Source organism: Symphodus melops (genome assembly GCF_947650265.1).
Source record: "Symphodus melops genome assembly, chromosome: 17".
Lineage (NCBI taxonomy): Eukaryota > Metazoa > Chordata > Actinopteri > Labriformes > Labridae > Symphodus > Symphodus melops.
In genome coordinates, this window is record NC_136707.1 from 5,730,259 (window position 1) to 5,747,403 (window position 17,145).

The 17,145-nt window shown below is 40.2% G+C and overlaps 1 protein-coding gene across 1 annotated transcript in view; it reads left to right on the forward strand.

Moving 5' to 3' along the window:
* The window catches only part of LOC306838726 (unconventional myosin-XV-like), a 28,019-nt gene extending 11,193 nt beyond the window's left edge, over window positions 1-16,826 (forward strand). Inside the window, exons 28-64 of the mRNA XM_079367072.1 lie at window positions 108-343; window positions 509-699; window positions 1,042-1,114; window positions 1,256-1,447; window positions 1,557-1,654; window positions 1,944-2,038; window positions 3,315-3,453; window positions 6,004-6,068; window positions 6,286-6,426; window positions 6,539-6,593; window positions 7,250-7,400; window positions 7,531-7,624; window positions 7,718-7,838; window positions 8,006-8,121; window positions 8,271-8,330; window positions 8,518-8,593; window positions 8,720-8,835; window positions 8,963-9,081; window positions 9,222-9,363; window positions 9,664-9,775; window positions 9,916-9,990; window positions 10,174-10,376; window positions 10,539-10,663; window positions 10,772-10,835; window positions 11,601-11,673; window positions 11,924-11,997; window positions 12,085-12,167; window positions 12,258-12,388; window positions 12,505-12,599; window positions 13,075-13,152; window positions 13,270-13,366; window positions 13,476-13,636; window positions 14,447-14,580; window positions 14,870-15,003; window positions 15,215-15,348; window positions 15,610-15,750; window positions 15,870-16,826. Of these exons, the coding sequence (XP_079223198.1) occupies window positions 108-343; window positions 509-699; window positions 1,042-1,114; window positions 1,256-1,447; window positions 1,557-1,654; window positions 1,944-2,038; window positions 3,315-3,453; window positions 6,004-6,068; window positions 6,286-6,426; window positions 6,539-6,593; window positions 7,250-7,400; window positions 7,531-7,624; window positions 7,718-7,838; window positions 8,006-8,121; window positions 8,271-8,330; window positions 8,518-8,593; window positions 8,720-8,835; window positions 8,963-9,081; window positions 9,222-9,363; window positions 9,664-9,775; window positions 9,916-9,990; window positions 10,174-10,376; window positions 10,539-10,663; window positions 10,772-10,835; window positions 11,601-11,673; window positions 11,924-11,997; window positions 12,085-12,167; window positions 12,258-12,388; window positions 12,505-12,599; window positions 13,075-13,152; window positions 13,270-13,366; window positions 13,476-13,636; window positions 14,447-14,580; window positions 14,870-15,003; window positions 15,215-15,348; window positions 15,610-15,750; window positions 15,870-15,971 (4,296 nt within the window). The 3' untranslated portion in view covers window positions 15,972-16,826. The remainder of the gene's footprint in view (window positions 1-107; window positions 344-508; window positions 700-1,041; window positions 1,115-1,255; window positions 1,448-1,556; window positions 1,655-1,943; window positions 2,039-3,314; window positions 3,454-6,003; window positions 6,069-6,285; window positions 6,427-6,538; window positions 6,594-7,249; window positions 7,401-7,530; window positions 7,625-7,717; window positions 7,839-8,005; window positions 8,122-8,270; window positions 8,331-8,517; window positions 8,594-8,719; window positions 8,836-8,962; window positions 9,082-9,221; window positions 9,364-9,663; window positions 9,776-9,915; window positions 9,991-10,173; window positions 10,377-10,538; window positions 10,664-10,771; window positions 10,836-11,600; window positions 11,674-11,923; window positions 11,998-12,084; window positions 12,168-12,257; window positions 12,389-12,504; window positions 12,600-13,074; window positions 13,153-13,269; window positions 13,367-13,475; window positions 13,637-14,446; window positions 14,581-14,869; window positions 15,004-15,214; window positions 15,349-15,609; window positions 15,751-15,869) is intronic.
* The last annotated feature ends 319 nt before the right edge of the window (window positions 16,827-17,145 follow it).

A 17,145-nucleotide genomic window follows, 5' to 3' on the forward strand; every position in this document is an offset into this window, starting at 1 on the left:
TTCTACTTAAACATGCATAAATAAAAACATCCCATCTAGCCTATTTGCAATCTCGTCAGATATTGTCTGAGGGTCCTTTTTTTTTTTTGGCCTTTATTTGATTATAGGTTTTGCGGTTCATGGGGGACCCTCACCTGAATGGGGCACAGGAGAACATGTTTGGGAATTACATCATCCAAAGGGGCCTGTCGTCGCCAGGGTTACGGGATGAGATTCTGGCTCAGGTGGTCAACCAGGTGTGGAGGAACATGAACTCTGAAAATGCTGAGAGAGGCTGGCTACTGTTGTTGGCGTGCGTCTGCAGCTTCTCCCCGTCTCCCAAGATGGACAAATATCTGCTAAAGTAAGACATTGTGACACAATGCCAACCTAAATCAACTAAGCCATTTCAATTTGTGAAAATCTGTCTTAAAGTGTTTTAATGTATCTCTTCTTTGGCTTCATTACTTAAAAGTACATTTGTGTAAAAAATCTAATTCTATAACCACAGTTGTCTTTTGCTGTCTAGATTTGTTTCGGACCACGGCCCTGCTGGTTGCCAGGCACTGTTGCAACATAGACTCATCCAAGCCAATCAGAAGATTCAACTCAGCTCAAGCTCCGCCCCAGAGAGCGCTCGAACCTACCCTCTGTCATTGCTGGAGTGGACGGCCAATAGAAAGAAGGCTAACATGGTGCTGCAGGTGCACTGTTTCGATGGTGAGATTTAATTAAGCAACAACCTCTGGTGTTAAACCAATCCGGTTCAGTTGAACGTGCAGTTCTTCAAGTGTCCACTTGGGGTTGGCCGAAAACCAAGTAAACCTCATTAGAGCCAATATTAGAATGCCTACTTTTACAGCAGAAAAAATAAGTTTACAGGATGGTACAAACAACTTTGATTCCCTATAGTTAATTTTTTTATTGGTAAAACTCTATGAGAGTTGATTATTTTTACAACTTAACCATGTTGAAGTAATGTGATTTAAATAACCTGACGAGAAGAGACAGCTGATGATATGAAGTATTCATTTTTTTATCAATTCATCTCTGTCTGTATAGGAGCATCATTTCTGTGTCCTGTTCACTCCTGGACCAGTGGAGAGGATTTAGCAGGCAACGTGCTGCGTCACAGGTGCTCTAATCTAAAATCTAAGAACAAAAGTTTGGCTCATTATGTTTCGTAACTTATATAAACTGAAACCTATACTCCTAACTGTGTACAGTGATGCTTTGAGTGCTGTACTAAGAGGTACAGGTGGGTTCTTGTTTCTAGGGGAGTGTCAGATTGGTGGAGGGGGAGTTCAATTCTGATGAAGGAGCACAGCCAGTGGGTGGAGTTAGCAGGTCATGATTATGTCATGGACCTGATCACAGACTTGGAGCTTCCTCCTGACTTCCCAAAGCAGAAGAGCTACTTTGTCATCAGCACCGACGACCCTGCCAGAGTCCGAGCCAATGCCAGCCTGTCAGTAAAGCAAATCATAAACATAATGATAATGATGATAATGCACAAGATTACCTAAGTTAAGTTTATGTCCAATTATTTTTCTGTTCTTCTCTCTCCTCCCTCTCAGCGCTTTGTTTGGCAGTGGCTTTGACTCTGACGAGGAGCTTCCTCTCAGTAGCAGACCAGCCTACAGTCTCCCCGACTCAGACGGTTACTTTAGTCACGGTACAAACACACAAATATGTCCTTAACTTTACTACATGAATACTATCTTAACCAGAAAATATACAGAAGTCACAAGTCTGTAGGCCTATTTTAAACAGTAAATAGTGCATGGTTTAAATTTCAAGGTGCTAGTCTGGTTTTGATGTGTCATATGTATTGTGCTTCTGACTGGAGAAAAGGATAACAACATGGAACTGTGCAACTTTTTTTTTTTTTATCCATCCATCTATTTTCCACCACTTATCTGCTTATGAAGTTAAACAGCCATGTTTAAATCTTGTGTGTCCAGTAGAGTCAGATGCATTCAGTGACAGTCAGACTCAGAGGGGAATGGATCGCTACCTGGACAGTCTGTTCGACCCTGTGCTGTCAGACAGCAACATAGTGAGTACTCACACTCACGCTGTATAAATTCACTTCTTCTTCCTCCTCTGTACATTAGTCAAACTCATGAGCTCTTGTGGTGGCTGAATGGATTTACCTTTATCGTTATTTTTCCTTTTTTAGAAGATGTAAACAAAGCTTTTATAGTAAACTGTAGCTTGTGACAGATCGCATGTTACAATCATAGCTTTAATGTTTTAAAGGACAGTATGTTAATGTTTCTGATGAACTGAAGGATTATGCTCAGACAGAATTCTCCTTCTTAACCGCGAGGAGTTTCTACCTGGTTTTGATATAGTCTGAAATTAATATTGATTCATCTTTAAGCGCTACAAAAACAAACAGGGCCACGAGGATACAGATTTACTATTTCTATTAAGTTATTTTGAATGCCAGCAACTGATGCTACAGGGTAGGTGTTAGATAAAGTAATTAACAGAATGCTGCCCTTTAAGGCCTTCTTTTTGTTATCCATGGCAAATACTTTTGATAAGTGATACCTTTTTTTTGTAAAATTAAGTTGTTGTTTGGGTATTGTTTCTAAACTCAAGCAGTTGGGAGAAATTATTTTGCTCTGGAAATATTTGAAGTAACTTTTTTTGTTTTTTAATCAATTTGTGTTGTCTTAGAAGTTGATTAATAGATAGTCAAATTTATTGTTCAAACCTCACCTCATCATGCTTCCTCATACTGATCTGCAGTGTGACGGTAAATGGAAGGGAGTGTTGACGGACGGGTGGAACATGTGATCCTCTGCTTGTGTTAGAGTATGAATGGAGCAGACAGGAGGCATGATTAGGTTACTGAGCGGCCTACCGTATTTGACAGTAGCAGCAGGCAGCTCACTTGCTTAGATGTACTGGATCATCCTGGTTGCAACTTCACATTATGTGTTTTCAGTGTTACTAAATGACGGCAAAAGTCCCAGGATTCATTAGGAAAAAGCAGGAAGAAAGAGCAGGTAGCAGTATCAACAAAGCATCTAATTTTTATCTTAATGTTAAAGCTCATGTATGTCAAACTTTTGTTTGTTACAAACTGTTTTTAGTTTTCATTACAGTATGTATTAAGTGTGCGCTGTAGTTTACTCTCCAGTCTTTATGGTACTCCCTGCAGAGTATTCAGTTCCTACACCTCCTCTGACTTACTCACAGAGGGTCTGAATCAACCAGGACATCCAGACTTCTTATACATCTCTTCATGTTTCTCAAACTCATCTACAATCTTCCTTTTCCATCCACTGAATCTCTGTGTCCTGCTTCCCTGTGGCTGCTAGGACATGGAAAAGACTGGAAGCTTGTCAGCGAGGATGAAGGGAGGAGGAGGTGTAGGCATTACAGGAGGAGGAGGAGGAGGAGAGGGCGGGAGTCAGACAACTCACAGCCGACCTTTTCCACCTGGAATACATCCTGGAGGTAAAACGAGCAAGTTAGCAATTTTTTCTTTCATCTTTTTTTTTTTTATCAGAAAAATAGTTTTGCTACTGTTTGAAGGATTTAATGAGGAGGAAGAGCATGTTGGCTCAAAACGTCACTTACCAATAAATCCTTCAAACGAGAGCTTCTTGGTGTGTGGATCTTCACTGCTTTTCTTTACCCGTTTGTCTTTTTGGATCCAGCACCCACTGAAGGATGTGCGTGTCTTTTTTGGATTGTTCATTGTTTTTGTGTCTGTTCTCTTTGTTCAGCTCAAGATTATTACACACTATATTCGCCCTTGCTTTAATTAATTTTATTCTGGGCCTCTTCTACCTCTCTCTCACTCCTTTTCTGTCTTGATAGATGTAAATAATTAAAGTTTGGTTCTAAATCCTCGGCAGAAAGACAGAGGTAAATGAATATGTTTGCCCTCTTTTTTCCTTAAAAGCTAAAACTCCTGGAAGTTCTGCCAAAAGTTTTTGGATACTCTGCTTCAAACCATCACTTCCTTTACCACTTTTTAAAATTTGGTCCATAGTAAATTAAAGATTTTATGTATAAACAAACATTTTTAAAATACAGATGTAGAAAATAATTGATGCCTTTAGTCCAAGAGTAAAGGCTAATGTGTCTCAACAACACTGAATAGTGTAAAGGTTCAGGTGTATAGTTCCCCTACGTTAATGTGTCGCTTAGAGGCCGTAATGAGCAGTCAAAGCTCATCCATAATGCAAAGAGGGTCATTCACTGTAACCACAGATGACTCTTTTACTCTCTATAGGGAGCTGTCACTCTCATTCTCCAGCCTGCTGCTACACACACACACAAAACAAACCCACCCATGCTAGCTTTTCTGTCTATTTAGTCATTGCTATACTTTATGTATGCCATGTTTGTATAGTATATGTTTCCCATATCTTGGAGATTCTAGAAATGTTTTTGCAATTACATTTGTCTTTTATCCTGTATCTTGATATCATGTGCATTGAAGGGAGCTTCTCCTTCTCCAATGCCATTATTGTTCTGGACTAAAGTTGTTGATGTTCCAACAGACAGACTGACAGTGATGTCAATAGAAACCTGTTCCTGGCATTGCAGCAAAGGGAATCATTGTACATTTGCTTTCTAATGGTGATACTGACACTAATTCTAATTTTATAAAATAATTGTTGTTCTTACCATGTGAAGAGAAAATTGTCTTTGGTTTTCCCACCAAGTATGACCATACCAAGTACCGGTAAGTCCAGTCAGCTTCCTTTTCCCTAACTGGTATCATGTTCCCTATGTGTTGGTCCTGAAAGCTGTGCCAGTGCTTCCTGTGGCAGGGGGAATGATGCCACCGATACCAACCATGCCAATCCCCTCCCATCACCATCACCATGAACAGCAACAGCAACCTCACCCTCACCCTCAACCTCAACAATACCACCAATACAACCGCCCCCAACACCCCTACCAGCAACAGAATTCTACAAACACAGCAGCTGTAGCATCGACTCCATTATCCATACATGCCCATGCTTCTGACAGAGATGCTAGCCTAGGTTCCCATGTCACCAGTGTCCCCAGTTTGCCAGTAGGCCCCTCACTCCCTGCCACGCCTGTGGTACAAGGCTTGCCTGTGGGGACAGGTACAATATTTAACCATATTCACACAGTGGCCTTTTTTCCCTGAGGTCATGCTCATGGTGGGAATCAGGAATGTTTTGATAATGTCGTACTTTCGTGCTCAGATAAGAGAAAATAAGAAAATCTGAACATCAGGCTAGATGTAAAATTTAAACAGCAGATTTGATGACTTACTAGCTACCATTTGACAAGAGATAATTCACCTCCTAGCTAACCGAAGTGTTTACTAGGGGATAGATGAACACTATAGTTTGGCTTTTACCGCTGTGTGGTATATCTCTATAAAATGGTAAAGTTGGTATTTGTTTTTCTAATATCAGTCAGACACTACCTAGCTAACATCATTGTAGCCTTTTCTGTCATTCTGATATCACTACAAATGGTAAAGTTGGCATTTAGCCACTTCCCTGCCCCCAGTAAAATTAGCTAAGCGGTTCAAAACGTTAACTTAAACTATTGCTAATGGTAGTGTGTCGAACATGGCCTGATGTGTACTGGATTTTCAATATCTATTGCTTCTTAGATGAGCCAAACATTCTTGTCACATCTATCACTTGTAGCTGAAGCACAACAGTATGCCATTAGAATAATATTTGAACTTCCCACCTTCTGTTTGTTGACAGAAGATATGGCTGCTTGTGAAATATGGTCAATTGGGTGTGTGTAAAGTTTTCCCGCATGTTTGGCCTGAAGCCTGAGGCGTGATGAAGTAACAACACATTTGATTTTTGATATATTGAGGCACACTTTGCAAACCTTTCTAAAGTGTGCGTTCTGTTTTGAGGTTGTCTCTGAGTGATTTGTTTATAGCCGAGGCGTTTGCGATGTACTGCACATGCTTTTATTTATTTATTTTTCTAAATCAAAAATCCTCTGTAAAACCTGTGTGCCTGTGTTTGTTTCTTTATTCTTTTCTAGGAACGGAGCACGCAGTACTGACTCAACAGCAACAGGCCATCATCAACCAGCAAGCTATCATTCTGGTTTGTCACATATCTTAACTCTGATAATGCTTTGGGTATATTATTGTTTAAGTTACATAAAATTAAATGGTTACTGGACATGACTTAAGTGTTTTCAGTAGTAGTTACATTAAACTAAAGTACTAGCATTTAGTCAGTTGTAATTCCTAGCAATTGATTAGTGTCGGTAGTAACAAGGTAAGACATAATAGATATAATTTTATGTTTTTTGTTGCAGGCCCAGCAGATGACCATGCAGGCCATTGCCATCCAGCAGCAGATGTTGTCCTCCTTCCCCCCTGTTGCTCCGGCCCCTCAGTCTCCACCCTCACAGCATCCTCACACACACTTGCCACAACGCTCTTACACACCCAGCCCTGTGAGTAAACGCACACAAACAAATGAACATCCATATGGTTACACCTTCCAGATTGGTGTAAATCTAAATTTAAAAAAAAAACACTCAGCTGTATTTCTTTGTTTTCCTGTAGACAAAAGACAGAGAGGATTCGCCGTACAAGACTGCTGCTGTTCAGAGAAAAAACAGTATGTTTTACACTTTTATATAAACGGGCAGCATGTTTGCTGTGTGATGTAAAGTCATGATAACTGTGATGATGCAGGAGGCCTTTTAATTTTTCTCGCTTGGTTGTGTGGAAATAAAAATATTAGTCAATATGTGACATTTCTTTAAAAGATTGTCAGCCTACTGTGTCAAAGGGAAACATCAAACAATATGTAATATTGATTATTGCATTTGGGGAGTGCAGGGCTTCGATGATTTATGGGTTAACGGATAATAATGCTGAATAAACCACTCAAGTTGTTGCATAGTTAATGGTGCATGAACTACAACTTAACCTATTAGTTAATGGGTAGATGGTGATCAATCCATAGTGCTGGTAAAACAAGGAACTAATGGTTAATGTAATGGTTTTAAAGTTACTTAATGGTTAATAAATGGTTACTTAATGGTCATTTTATGGTTAATAGATGGTTAATAAATGGTTACTTAATGGTTAATATATAAATAAACTATCCCTTGTCCAAGTACATGTGTACACATAAAGGACTACTGTGAATAACTGTGTAATTTCATAAGATGTTTGAATCATGTATTAAGGAATGGAAAGTGATTGTAGCAGCTTTTGAATGGCATCATTGAATATTTGAACTTGATTTAATAGAAAGTACCATTTCAGGTCCAACACGAGGCCCCCCTCAGGAAGATGTGGTGCGATCCAGTGCGAGTAACGCTGAGCGCATTGATCCCAGCCACGATATCAAAGATATTATCAAACAGCACCACCCTGCCGGGCCTACCACTTCTAATACTGGAGCCACTGCACAGAGGTCGGTCTGAATCCCTTAAGTTTAATGATAATAATATTTGATTTGTCTCTTTCTGTGCAGAACCTTAAACCTGGATCCTAACCTCTGTGTGTGTGTGTGTGTGTGTGTGTGCGTGTGCGTGTGTGTGCAGGAAGAATGATGGAAAAATGTTTGCAAAGAAGCCCGACCCACATGATGAAGCGATGGAAATCCTTAAAGATCAGATGGCAAACCCACCTCAGCCGGTACCCCTTACCCCTCTCTCACCTATCACATGCACAAACACATCTGCACCCATCCACACAGCATGAAACATCTGATCTTTGTGTTCCCCTCAGACTCAAAGGAAGCCTCAATCCTTCCAACGTAAAGAAGAGGGAGGACTGAAGGTTTCCAAGACGATCAAGCCTCGTCCTCAGGGTCAAGCCAGTTCCAACATAAACCCTGCCCTTCCCCTAGGTGACCTTTATACATATCAGTGTCAGTGTCAATCTCCAAAAAATAGAAATGACATAAAGTTCCTGAACCACTGGAATATTAAGGCACACATGATCAAAATCCCCCCCCCCCCTTTCTTCCTTTTGTTCCTTTTAATCGTGTGTGTGTGTGTGTGTGTGTGTTTCCAGTGGCCAGAGAGTTGCCGGTGGAGGAGGAGATCATTCAGACTCAGCTCCACAGCAGGACTAGTGATGAATATTACACGTACTCCAACGTCCCCTGGAAACTCTACATGAGGAAAGAGGTGCGATGTCCACACCAAGACGCAAAAAAAACGCAAAGAAAAATAATCATCCTCAGCATGATTTAACAGCATTGCTATGTTTAATTCCATCCTCATTTACAATCCTTTGCGATAATGAATATAGTTGTCCATTTTTGCTCTGACTGCAGGTTTTCTATCCTAAAGAGACCTTTAACAACCCTCTGATTCTGGACCTGATCTTCAGACAGGTGTTTTGTCTGTTTGTTTTTTGTTTGTTTCTCGGCTTCAAAATATATTCACATGTTTACATTTTATATCTGAGTCTTAATGTTCATGATGCTTAAATTAAAATAGGGATCATTTATTTCAGAAAAGCCAAGAATAGTGTGTTAAATACACTTTTTGTGTATTTGCTTCTCACACACTGTTCTGCAGGTTGTCCACGACACCTTCTCTGAGGCCTGCATTCGCATCACCCAGGAGGAAAGGCTGCAGATGAAAGCTTTCTTTGGTATGAAAAACTCACACCCCTTGAATGACTTTACCCCGACATGCACTGCACGGGCTCTTAATACATGTCAGTACACTTTAAAATGCATTGAGGATGAGAGCAATTTAATGTCTTCTTTTTTGACAGCTGAAAACAAGGTGGATCAGGTTTCAGGAACACACGATGAGAATGTGAAGAAGAAAGTCGCCGCCATGGCCAGAGACTCATGGGAGATTTACTTCTCCCGCCTCTTCCCGGCATCTGTGAGTTTTACAAAATAAGGAAAGCTTTAATAATCAAAAGCAGCCGTCTGGCCTTGACATGGCTCAAAGGGCACAACATGTACAGTGTTGTGTGTTTTATGTTGGTGTGTTTGTCTGTGTGTTCCAGGGCAGTGTAGGAACAGGAGTGCAGGTGCTGTCAGTGTCTCATAAAGGCATCAAGTTGCTGAAGATGGTGAGAAGCAGCTCGACCGCCCCGGATTATTTCAGAGTGCTAAGGCCTTACAGGTGGGCTGATGAATGAATAAAAAATAATCAAACAAAGCTGATTTTCACACCTTTATTTAACATTCTGTGCCAATGGCCTCGGTGCTTTCTCTGTAATTTAATGTTTAAATCCCCCCCCCTCCGTTTCACTTCCCGTGAAGCTATTCGGACATCCTCTTCGTGTCCATCCCGTCTAAAAACATGCTGGAGTTCAACCTGGCCAACGAGAAGCTGATCCTGTTCTCAGCCAAGGCCCCGCAGGTCAAACACATGATCGACCACTTCCTCACAGAGATAAAGAAGGTCAGAGAAGGTCGTGCGTGGGTGTAGCTTTGCTTGAGGAGGATTTATTTTCGAAGACATTGAGTGTTATCTGTCTGAGTGAAAATAAACACGTTAGCCAGTCAGTTTTTGGAAACCAGTGTTCTTCTAATCTGATCTGACCATGAATCAAAGTGTGCTATTATTACAGGAAGCATGAATTATTTTATAGATGAAGGAAAAAGGCAAAGAGATATTGTAGATATCTGCACTTTTCTTTACAAAAATGAAGAACTAGAAGTAGTTTAGAACGTCCTCATCAAGTCATCATGTCCCCATCAGGACTCAGAGTACATGGTAGCAGTGAGGAACTACATCACTGAGGACAGGAGTCAGCTCAGCTTCCATAAAGGAGACATCATCAGACTGCAGCACATGGATGGTCTAGTGCCCGGTGAGACTTACACACACACACACACACACACAACCTGCTGTCCACTCCTGTTAGCATCTCACAGCACAGTTTGTCTCCATGACACGCTGTGTGTGTGTGTGTGTGTGTGTGTATGTGTGTGTGTGTGTGTGTGTGTTCAGGCAAACGTTACGGCTGCATAGTGAGGAAGAAGGTCATGCTGCTGGAGGAGCTAAAGAAAGACACTCCAGAGTTTGGTGGGTCTGGCGCTCTTCAATTTCATTTAATTCTTGAAACTCACTGTATGTCCTTGATTTTACTAAGAGAGCTCTTAAAAAGTCAGAAAATTAAGAATTTAGATTTATCTTTTGATATTTAGACACAGCTAAACATTAAAAGACAACACTTTGTCTCTTCGTGTTTTGTGTGTGTGTGTTTAGGCTGGCGTTTTGGGGCTGTGTACGGCAAATCAGGAGTTTTTCCTAGCGAGTACGTGCACCCTGTGGCAGCTCCCGACTTCCTGATCCTCCCCGCGGAGCGCGTGGAGCCTCGAGACAGACAGGGACGTGTGGCTGCATCGGCTGCTGTTGCCGTGGCGATGGGGTCGGCAGTAGCTGCCCATGAGCTCGACCTCTCCATGGAGGTGCAGACCAGGAAGTTGTTCACTTGTATTAAAGACGTGTTTTTTCAGAAGCCACCTAACAACAGAGAAACATGAATTTCAGCATAAATGTACATCAGGAAAAAAAATCTTTTATATGTTAACGTTAGAATAACTTACGTTTTCTTTGTTTGTGTGTATCAGGTAGTAAATGAGATGTATGGAGACAGCATGAGCAGCGAATTGGACGATCTGCCTCTCCATAGCAGCCAGTACAACATGGCAGAGTTTGCCAAGAAGTACTTCAGAGAGGCACAGAGGAACAGAAGGTCAATCATCCACATAGCAGCTAAAGAACTGTGAACCACCGTGTGAAAATGTCCTCACTTTAAAGATTAAATGAACATGGATCCACATTGTTTTTTATTTACCCACAGTGCTCAGAAAGCCAAAAAGGGGAAGGAAGGCAGAGACCCTGCTGACATGGTGAAATTCTCCAAGGTGAAGCAAATTAAAAAAAACCTCCACGTGACGGGTTTTTTGTTTGGGACAGAAAACAATTTCAGTTGTCACTTACCCAGCTTAGCTTTATGTCAAGCATGGGTTTTATTAGATCAATTATTAACTACACATACAGAATAGATGAATTTGAAAAATCGAACATTACTTTTGTATTTTAAAATAATTTTAAAATAATATTTAATTGAAAATGATTTTTTTTTAAAGTTGAAGCAGGACTACATTTCAGTGGGAATGTGAGAAAACATTTGAGTGTTATAAAGCTGTTAAAAAAGATACAATGTTCAAATAACATTTAAAAAATAAAGGTGCCTTTAAAGATGATTACTAAAATGTAGAAATAGAAAGTAAAACACCTTTTTTGTTTTGGGGGAAGGGGCTCAGCTGTATTTATGCTCATACAGGCCACTTTCCCACACTCTCCTCAGACTTTAAAAACCCACTATCTGGAGGACTTGTGACTTCAAATCCTGTTCTCTCACATTTAATTTAAGTCCGAGTTTCAGGTCAAAGTTTAGTCTCTAACAAACAAAGTCAACCTCGGCTGACATTGAAGCTCATGAGCTAACCAAGGGTTTCTTTTTTATAGATCAAGTAGGATGATCATGCATTCCCATTTTTCATGCGTGTATATTTAAGTGAATAAAAAACTAGAAAAACATCAAGGGGACTTGACCTGGCTCTTCGATGTACATTGTGTTTTGCACCAAATTAATTTCTTCCTTTGTTTCATGTTTGTGTCTCAAGTCTCCAATCCAGGAGTCTCTTATCGACTTCTCCGACAGCGGGATGAACAGAGTCGCCGCTGACATCTTCATAGGTGAGCTGAGAGGCCGGAAAAAAACTCAGAAAAGGATTCTAGAGAATAGAGCGGTCAATGCCAGATTTCTCAACTTGTATAGGATAGCAGTACAAATCAAACGATACAGACACCTAGTATACCAAGTACCAAGTCCAAGTCGACAAAAGCAGAAACCCTAGGCACTAAATATTGGGGGATTTTTTTTATTACTGAAAACTGCAATCAAACTCCTGCACACAGTCTGAATGTCAACATCAATGGTTTTCAGCGATCATGAAGTTCATGGGAGATTTTGCACTCAAGGGTCAGACTGAACAGGACCTGGTAACCACGATACTGAAGGTACAAGAACAAAGACACACAAACTTCAAAAGCAGGTTAAGCCAGTGATGTTAACAATAAGCCCGTTTTTTAAAATGTCCTCATAAGTTAAGTGGCGACCACGGCCTGATAAAAGATGAAGCGTTCTGCCAGGTGATGAAGCAAGTTACCTCCAACACCAGCTCCAAACCGTAAGAAAGACTCCTCTGGATTTATCAACGCTGGATTCATTTTGCCAATGAGAGGCTTTTAATTTGAAATTGTGTTTTCGATTTGTGTAGGGACAGTTGCCAGAGAGGATGGAGACTGTTGTACATCCTGACGGCTTTCCATCGCTGCTCAGACGTTATGAAGCCGTTTCTGTTGAAGTTCCTGCAGGACGCCTGTGAGAGCCCCGGGATGCAGTACCAAGGTAAAAAAAAAACAACAACAACCGATCAATAAGCTTTAAAACGTCACACTCATGATTGGAGCATTCCTATTTATTGGTGATTCAAGTGTCAGTTTACTGTTACTCTTGATTAACAGGTATTGCCAAGGCTTGTGAGCAGAATCTTAGAAGGACTTTTCAATATGGCGGACGTACGCAGCATCCCAACAGCATGGAGCTTAAAGCAATGCTGGTAAGTGTGTCATTGGCCACGCTCATGCCCTTTTCTTCTCACTTCACACCCCTGATGTGAAGTTCAAACACTGCTGAAGTGTTGTACAGGTTTGCAGACTCTATACATCTAATTAATCTGATGGCAGCTGAAACACACAAGGATGCAAAAATCAGGAGAGACATGAAGTGACATGTCATGTAGAAACAAGCAGAAGGTTCAGAATTTAACTCTGGGTTTTTTTTCAACCGCTTTTAAATAACAACAATCAACAATTCTCAACCAATCCAACAAAATAAAAATTCTAAACCAAACAGAGGCCCCTGTCTTGTTGTGAGTGTGTTAAATGGTATAACTTGTAAATTTGAACAAGTCGGTAAGACTCATTTTAACTACATACGAATGCATGCTTTGGTTTCGCAGCTGCTCCATGCTGGCGTTAGCTCGTCATAAATCCCTCTTCTTCACTGTTTTTTTTGTTTTTGTTTTTGTCCAGGCCGGACGGAGCTCTAAGAGACAATTATTCCTGCTGCCAGGTGGAATCGAAAGACACCTGAAAATCAAGACGTGCTCCGTGAGTGTCACAAAGACGTGAAACAAAAGTATCATGCAGCTGTATCGCCTCTTCAATCCTAAATGCAGAATCAGGGGTTCACATGAAGGCGTCCTGCTTGTTGTGAATCCATTTTAGATTGCCTTGGATGTCATCGAGGAGCTGTGCTATGAGATGGGACTTCAGAGGGTGGAGGCTTTGGATGAGTACGCCGTCTTTCTGGTGACACACCGAGGTAAAAACGACTTGCCCCAGTGAAGCCCTGCATCATAGACACTCTTTATTCTAAACCGCAATACACTCCAGGTAAACGGGTAAACACTGCAGTGTGCTCTACTACACAGGTCAGAATGTGCGTCCTCTGAACAAGCGCGAGTACATCCTGGACATCGCTACAGAAGCGGAACCAGTGGATGCCAACTACAGCCTGTGGTTCAGGAGAGTCATCTGGAGTCTGCCTCTCAAACTGGACAACGAACTTTACGTCACCATGCACTACAATCAGGTAGAGGTCCGCTGTAACCGCGGATGTCTTCTTCTACTCTATCTAATCACTGCATCTGACATGAGGCTCTTATTTACCCTGTTATACTTTATACGTAACTACAGTTACTTGATATTTGGTGGCTGTATTTCTTTTGGATGAATATTAAAAAAAAATTAATAATCTAATTTAATACAATAACTGTGGAAAGTTGAAGCTTGTAATGTTCTTCTTTCTGTAAACAAAGCTTTAGGTTATTTAATTTGGCTTCTAAGGTTTCAAAGCAAATAACTGCACACTACTTTATTTTCTTAATGAAGAGGATTAATTTGTTAGGTCAAAAAAACACTTGAAATGAATATGATCAGCAAAGAGATACATTTTCCCGCATTGTCCACTGGGGGGCGCCTAAGTTGACAAAACCCAAACGTTCTTCACAAGGAATAAACTTAAACAACAGTTTAAAAGCTTTAAAAGTTTCATGATCCATTATTTTAGCTACAAGGAAAAATATAATTTCGACTAATGGACAAATGTGTTTGTTTCCAGGATTATATTTTTTTTCTTTTTAATTTTGTCTCCTAAAATATAATTTCACAAACCCCCCTGTGCTTCCTGTGTTGACATCATGGATGGGACTACATCACTAATGACTAATGAATAATTATCATCACTACTTATTCTGTATACTTTTATTAAAGTCTATACTAGTTTACCAAAATTAGAGTCTTTATTCGTAATGCATCTGTCTCTGACAGAGCAATAAATAAGATATAAATCAATTGAAAAAGAAACAAACGCAATGTTTTATTGTGTTATTTTTTTGTTCAGGTGTTGCCAGACTACCTTAAGGCCTTGATGAGTGTGGTCCCTCAGGGAAAGGCCAGTGATCAGCACCTGCAGCAGATTGCCAGACTGGCCGCCCTACAGCACCGTGCCAAAGACACCATCTACCTGCCTACCATGTAAAGATACACACACTTACAGTGTTAATTTACCATAGAGACATATGGAAACTTTTATCCTCAAACATGGTATCAAAAAATCTCATCTTTAATGTTTTTGTGTGTGTGTGTATGTGTGTGTGTGTGTGTGTGTGTGTGTGTGTGTGTGTGTGTGTGTGTGTGTGTGTGTGTGTGTGTGTGTGTGTGTGTGTGTGTGTGTGTGTGTGTGTGTGTGTGTGTGTGTGTGTGTGTGTGTGTGTGTGTGTGTGTGTGTGTGTGTGTGCGCGTGCGTGCGTGCGTGTGTCTTCAGCCGTGAGGTGCAGGAGTGTGTCCCCCCACCGTTCTACGGCAAGCAGGGCTCACAGCCATGGCTGAACATGACGACTCAGCACATGCAGCATGTCCAGCCCTTAAACCCACACCAGGCCCGGGCACAGTTCCTTGGTAAGTCTGCAGATCTGTATGTGTGATGATTATATCGATTCCTATATTATTCTTGGATTTTTTTTGTTTTTTTGTTTTTTTTTGTTGTAAAAATAATCTACAGCGCTGTCTTTGTGAAAATTAAATTGAAAACCTAGAATGAATCTTCACCTCACTTTTATTCTTGTCATGTTTAAAACTTTTGTCTTGAATGTGTGTCTTCTCACCCCAGGTCTGGTCAGTGCTTTCTCCATGTTCGGCTCCTCCTTCTTCTACATCCAGAGCTGTAGCTCAGCCTCCATCCATGCGCCGTGCATCTTGGCTGTGAATCTGAACGGACTTCACTTTCTCAACAAGGATACTCATGTATGTCACAGAAACCCAATCACACATGTAGCATGCTATTCACTGGGACAGACGTGCAGTCTGTGATATGTTGCATGATTGAGATTCCCAAAAAAATTATGAAGCACATAATCATTTAAAAGACAGAGGATTTGGCTCCCTCTGCTGGTAATCATGTGTGCCGCATTCTACTATCATTCTTTACTTAAATTATCTAACTTGCCTGTTTGGTTGTGTATTCATGTTATGCATGGCTTTGATTTTGTGCGTTTGTTTGATAAGGAGACCATGGTGAGATTCCCTTTAAAGGAGGTCCAATCAACTCGCACCCAGAGACCCACGTCAGGCTCAAGTTATCCGTATGTGGAGATCATGTTAGGCGACCTGCTCAGCCAACGCATCACACAACTACAGCTGGAGCAGGTGTGTGTGTGTGTGTGTGTTCTGTGAGACACAAACAGATTAAACGAACTACATATGTGTACATGTTACTATACTTTAAATTGCACCGTTGTTTCTGAACGTGGCGATGTGTTTTGCAGGGTCTGGAGCTGTGCCGAGTCATTGCCATGCACATGGAGAACATGTTGTCGGTCAGAGAAAAGAGACTCACTTTGCCACCAAGTGAAATCACCCTTCTATAGCACAAACATGCACACAGGGAGAGATTATATTTTATGCCTTATAAATGTACTGTATCTACCTCTATTTGAACGTAGAATATTTTGATATTTAAAGGTTATATTTGTTTAATATTATGCCGAATGTATGGTGATGGTGTTGAACAGACTGCAACTACAATTACTTTTTGATGTTTGGTCAGTAAAATGTCAGAAAAGGGTGAAATATTTTAATCAAATCCCAAAAGCCAAGAGTTAAAGTTTAAAATTTGTCCAAGCTCAAAACACAAATATGTTGATTTTGGAACATTTTTGGCCACAAATACTGAACGAGTTAATTATGGTTTTGTAAGTTATTGCAGAGAAACGTATAAAGACCTACACGCTATTTTTTTAATAGTGAGAAGTAATATTTTGAAAAATTCTCCCTTCAGACAGAACCCATAAATGTTTTTAGTTTGACCTTTTAAGCCAAAACTGTTTAAGACCCAGACTGCCATGGCTGCTTCACAGAGAAGAGATTATGAATTCTCCACTTCAAAAGAATAATAGGACCTGATAAGCTTTGTTTAAATGTGGATTTTCACTGTACAATAGAGGGAACCCTGCTGTAATCAGCTACAGAAAAAAAAATGCAACACAGAGAATAACTATGAAGATAAACAATAGCCTTGTCCTCTTTGAGTAACCCACATACATTATTTTACATTTTTAAAACAAGAACAAGGAACAGGTGATTAAAAAACATTACTGGTCATCACATTCAATCAAGCAAAACATGAACAGATGAAATAGATTTCAAGGCCACATGACTCTTTGCACTTTTTAAAATTTGTACCATGCATATATACTTTTTGTACATAGCTGTTATATATTATAATGCATGTGAAAACAATAAAGTTTGTACAAATTACAATTCTGGGCATTTTATTTCTATGTAGAGGAGAGCTATACACACAATAGAAACCCCAGGCAATGAAAAAACAAATTTAATGAGCAAATGAATCTAACCAATTGTATCCCCAAAAAAAGGGTTCAAAACCAAATAAAACCAGTTCAGGTCTGTTGAGGTAAGTTTCATGTTTTTTTTTTATTATTATTGTTTTTCAATATTTTCTTTAGTAATATAAAGTACATGCAAACACTTACGGTTAAAGTCAGATAACACTTTCTTTCGTCTACCATATAAATATAGAGG